Raw genomic sequence first — 5,000 nt, forward strand, 5'->3', positions numbered from 1 at the left:
GTTCCTCCACCTCACGCAGTTCCTGATGACAACCAACTCTCTGACCACTTGCTGCGAGTCCACCGGCAGATCCATAGCCGACTCCGGAGTGGCGGCGTCCGGGCAGACGCCCGTCTACTGCCCCGTGTACGAGAGCCGGCTGCTGGCCACGGCGAGGCATGAGCTGAGCTCCGCCGCCGCGCTGGGCGTGTACGGGAGCCCGTACGCCGGCAGCCAAGGCTACGGGAACTACGTGACATACGGCAGCGACGCGTCGGCTTTCTACTCGCTGGTAAGCCGCTGCGCTCACCTGGAGCTCCTTGGCATTGATTAATGGCTCCGCAGAGGGATGAGGCTGCTTTCTCTGTTCCGCTTTACAGCACAAAACACCAGCTTTTTACTCCACGTGATTTATCTCACGTCATAATTTGAGCTAAACTTGTTTTTATTTAGAGGAAAACACTCCTCAGCAAGGCGGGTTAGGCACCTTTTACTGTGTCAATGTTACTTTTAGATTCTTATTTTTATGAAGCAAGGCATTTAAAAAAGTTTAAGCAACATTTAATATTGAGATAAGTTGGTTTCTATTGGAAATATATATTTTTTAAGCATGCTGGCGTTAAAGATTTAGTATTAATTCAGTACATTTATTAAATATCTATTATAGAGGAATTCACAACGTTTTCATAATAGGCCTAAAAGTCAGAGAATATAGTTTGTTCAAGTATAGTGTGGCAGTACATTAAATGTTCTTATATGTTGTCATATTTTTATATTTTGTGGTTAGAAGACTATTCAGAATGCTTTTCTAACTGATAATTATAAATTAAACTGCTTATTATTATTTTCGACAGGAACCTTTATGGATGTTTTAGCCTCAAGCTACTGAACCGACTCCATTGTTTGTCTGAAGGTTCATTTTGTATACACATAGTTTACTAAAATGACTATTTAACATTTAATATAGTCAGTCAGGTTGGTTCGTATTTCATTTTGCAAGCGGATATTTCAAAAGTCTGATTCTCTGCACTAGGAGCCGCTCTTCCTGTACACATGCACCTTATTTAATGTACATCATCTCTAACCTCTTGTCTTTGTGTGTGATTCCAGGGCACATTCGACACTAAAGACCCCACAGCGTCTGCGCATGCGGGCATCACCCAGGCAGCCTACTACCCGTATGATCCCACCTTGGGCCAGTACCAGTACGACAGGTACGACGTGGCTTCTGTTCCCACCTCACAATGCAAGACGCTTTATCATCAACTCAAACATGAATAAACTCAAAGCTAAAGTGTCATTTAACACAAAAAAAAACGTCCAGTTAGAGTGAGATGAGAGCTTATCTCGAGGCTCGATGGCTCACCATCAAACAGGACCATCAAAAATGTGCGTGACTCTGAAAGTGTAGGGTGAGTTTCCCCCTCAGCGTTAAATCGATCGTCGCTCAGAGAGGTCAAGGCCATTCTCATCACGTCTAGCGACACCGGGTCGTCGCCTTCATCTCATGACATATTCACGAGACTCGAGCCCCTTTGAGACGAGACGCCGGGCCTCTTCAGGGAAGAGCACGTCTGCCGTGTCCAAAAAGGTCTCCTCAGTAACCCCACGGAGTCTGCGATGTGGGTGAAAATGGAGGGATTGAACAGTATATACCTGTGATCAGCCGGCTATTTGAACAGAATCAGCAACTTAAAAAAAAAATCCCAGCACTGACAGGCACCGAAAACACTTTTTCTTTACGTGTTAATTGATAAGAAAAGTGTCATATCGATTAGCTTCATAGCGGCATGTTTTTTTAAAACAATAACTCTAAATTCTGAAGTGCAAAAGGTGTCAGCCGCCGTGCTGATGAGTGCACACGCGGCAGAAGGGCCTAAAAGTCGAAGGCGAACGAAGAAGCACTCAGTGAAACAAGCAGGCCCACAGCGGTACCACTCTGTCTGAGCCTGCCCTTTTTTTACCTGAGGGCTCATCATTACACTCAATAAAGCAATTTTACAGTCTATTTTATCTGCCAAGGAAACAACTCGGGCTATGGGAAAGGTGCGGCGCTCCTCTTGATTCCCTTAGCAGTGCTTGACCCGCACTAAGCTATACGGAGCAATAAAGGCCTCATAAAAGCCTCCCCGGAGAGGACTTTTACAGCTCACTGCTGACTGAAAATCAACACTGTGCATTTTAAATGCAGGTCTATGGTTGATGTCTGTGGAGGAGGAGGAAGAGGAGGGGGAGGAAGAGGAGGAGGAGTGGTATCCTGCGATAGGAATGCTTTTATTAGGCGATGATGCATTGATATTAGAAAATATGTATGCATGTGAGCCAAACATATTGTAGAATTACAGCCATTTTTTATACTGATATAAGATGTGCTTTGGATACCAGAGAAGGTTCTGTAGAGTGGTTTCAGGAAATATACTGTACCGTAGTTGCACTGTATACATAGTGCATCCATGCTTTTGTACAATTATTTAACACAATGCACTGATACAGTTAGTTTTAAAGTCCCCCAAGGGATGTGTAACACCTGTACGATGCGCTTAAAGAGGGGTGATTCACTCCTCACCTCATTTTCTAAATCTCTTAAGTGACACGTTTTTATGACGTCTACTTTGAATCATAACATGAGGTCACATAAGCTTTATTAGTGGCACCGTGGAGCTTATTAAGAACAATCTGCATAATTGCAAGAAGCAGCCGGCTCTGTCGTGACTTTCAGAGTGCAGAGACACGTTCGAAAAATTGTAACGTGACGAGCATCACGCGATCTATTTGCTAGGGGCTGTGGGAAAAAATCAATACGGAGTAGTATCGCGATATTTTGCACGGCGATATTGTATCAATACACCGAAGCCAAGTATAGATCTTTTATTTAATCAATTCTAAACTTGTTGGTCCTCAAATAGTAAATAATTCCTACTTGTGTTGACAAAGTTTTCCTTTGGGGACAATTTGCAGTTTTAAAAAAAGGTAATAAATCACAATATGTCGCAATACGCAACGTATCGCAGTATCGTGATAATATCGTATCGTGACAATATCGCATGGTGGGACCTCTGGTGATTCCCACCCCTACTGTGTACCCCTCTCATTATATACGTCCTCCTCGTTAAACAGATACGGTTCCATGGACGGTGGAACGAGGCGGAAGAACGCCACGCGGGAGACGACCAGCACGCTGAAGGCCTGGCTGCAGGAGCACCGGAAGAACCCGTACCCGACCAAAGGCGAGAAGATCATGCTGGCCATCATCACCAAGATGACGCTGACGCAGGTCTCCACGTGGTTCGCCAACGCCCGCCGGAGGCTCAAGAAGGAGAACAAGATGACGTGGCCGCCCAGGAACAAGGGCTCAGAGGAGAAGAGGTACGACGAGGACGAGGACGGGTCTCAGGAGGAGCAGATCAAGAGCGAGAACAACGAGGATGGTGAGTGAACACATGAGGCGCGATGGGTTGGCGGTGTGTTTCAACGTAATGTGACTTTCCTTAGAGATGTTTTGTTAAGTTGGTGAAGGGGAGGACTTTTAACAACCTTCTCTACAGAAGTCATATTTTTATAGCTTGAAATAAAAGCATGACCTTTTTAGAAACTGTTTTTTATCTTAACTCATTCGGAGGATAAAGATCAATCAAAAATAAGTACAGAAGATCATCAACTTCTATGTAAAGTCCACTGTTATCATCCATCTTAAAAACATAAATATACTTTATTTTCTTGTTTTAATCCAACACACTATAAGCTAGGATTCTACCAAACTCTCATCTTTAATTTGTTCATGAATGTCAATCAGAAAAAAGTTTGAGGTTGAATGCATTAATTGGTATGAAGCAGCACTTTTTAAATTTTATTTTGTGATATTGAATCTTGACAATATTATGTTTTTGCGTGATACTATTATTATCATACAATAAAAAAATGAAGGCCTTGCATTCTTACAACATAAACTCTGTACAACAACTGTATTATTTGTATTTATTTTGTATATTTAAACAGCATCAGCAGGTTGTGTGCACAGGCATGCTGCACATGCATACCATGACGTCATAAAAATACCATAAAACATGCCAAAGCTCGTTTTTAAAGGGTCAAATCACTTTTACCACGTGGAGATGCCTTTTAAATCGCTGCGTTTTGCAGCGTATTATGACGTCATAATTCGGATAAGGATGAATTAAAGTGCACCAGACTGCACTTACATGGCACACAGTGTGTCGTGTGGAACCTGATTCATTGATTACACTGATTCTATGTAGTTAACACTATCAGGCAGTAAACTTAAACCCCTTCATTCAAGTTGAACAACATTTCCAGATGTGCAGACTTTCCCGGATATCGCGTGACTCCGTCTCCATATCTTTTTTTCACTGACATGTCTTCTCTCTCTCTCTCTCTCTCTCTCTCTCTCTCTCTCTCTCTCTCTCTCTCTCTCTCTCTCTCTCTCTCTCTCTCTCTCTCTCTCTCTCTCTCTCTCTTTTCCCCCCAGAGACCAGAAGTCGGCCCGATAAGGACCTACATTTGAGCGATCTGGACGATTTCGACACGCTCGAGTCCGAGAGCTCGGAGTGCGAGCTCAAGCACCGCTACCACATGAACGCGCACATGACCACGACGGGCGACTGCCCCGCGGAGCACCTCATCAAGGACGCGTCCCTGAAGATCTCCATCCCTGTTTCTCTGGGAGGAGAGTCGCAGCAGCGGGACTTGAGCGAAAGTTGCCTCAAAACGAACCCGGAGGATTTCCAGCCGGACAGCAGACCCAAAGTGTGTTACAGCCAGCCGGGAGGACACCAGCTGCTGGACGGGAAGCCTCGGATCTGGTCCTTGGCACAAACTGCGACGTCCCTGAACCAGACTGAGTACCCGTCCTGTATGCTGAGGTGCCAGCCGCCGCCGCCGGCCTCCCTCTCCCCTCCCCCCGCCGCTACCTCACCTGTGAGCGGCCTGGACAACAGGCAGGACTCGCCGGTCACGACCCTGAGAAACTGGGTGGACGGAGTTTTCCACGACCCCTTGTTCAG

The 5,000-nt window shown here is 45.1% G+C and overlaps 1 protein-coding gene across 1 annotated transcript in view; it reads left to right on the plus strand.

Moving 5' to 3' along the window:
• irx4a (iroquois homeobox 4a) overlaps positions 1-5,000 on the plus strand; it is a 6,082-nt gene that overhangs the window by 874 nt on the left and 208 nt on the right. Inside the window, exons 2-5 of the mRNA XM_068570568.1 lie at positions 20-271; positions 1,090-1,193; positions 3,097-3,407; positions 4,466-5,000. The exon at positions 4,466-5,000 is cut by the window's right edge and continues 208 nt beyond it. Coding sequence (XP_068426669.1) covers positions 20-271; positions 1,090-1,193; positions 3,097-3,407; positions 4,466-5,000 — 1,202 coding nt within the window. The remainder of the gene's footprint in view (positions 1-19; positions 272-1,089; positions 1,194-3,096; positions 3,408-4,465) is intronic.

The sequence above is a fragment of the Clinocottus analis genome, unplaced genomic scaffold (assembly GCF_023055335.1).
Source record: "Clinocottus analis isolate CAN_PGR_092001 unplaced genomic scaffold, fCliAna1.0.p SCAF_9, whole genome shotgun sequence".
Lineage (NCBI taxonomy): Eukaryota > Metazoa > Chordata > Actinopteri > Perciformes > Cottidae > Clinocottus > Clinocottus analis.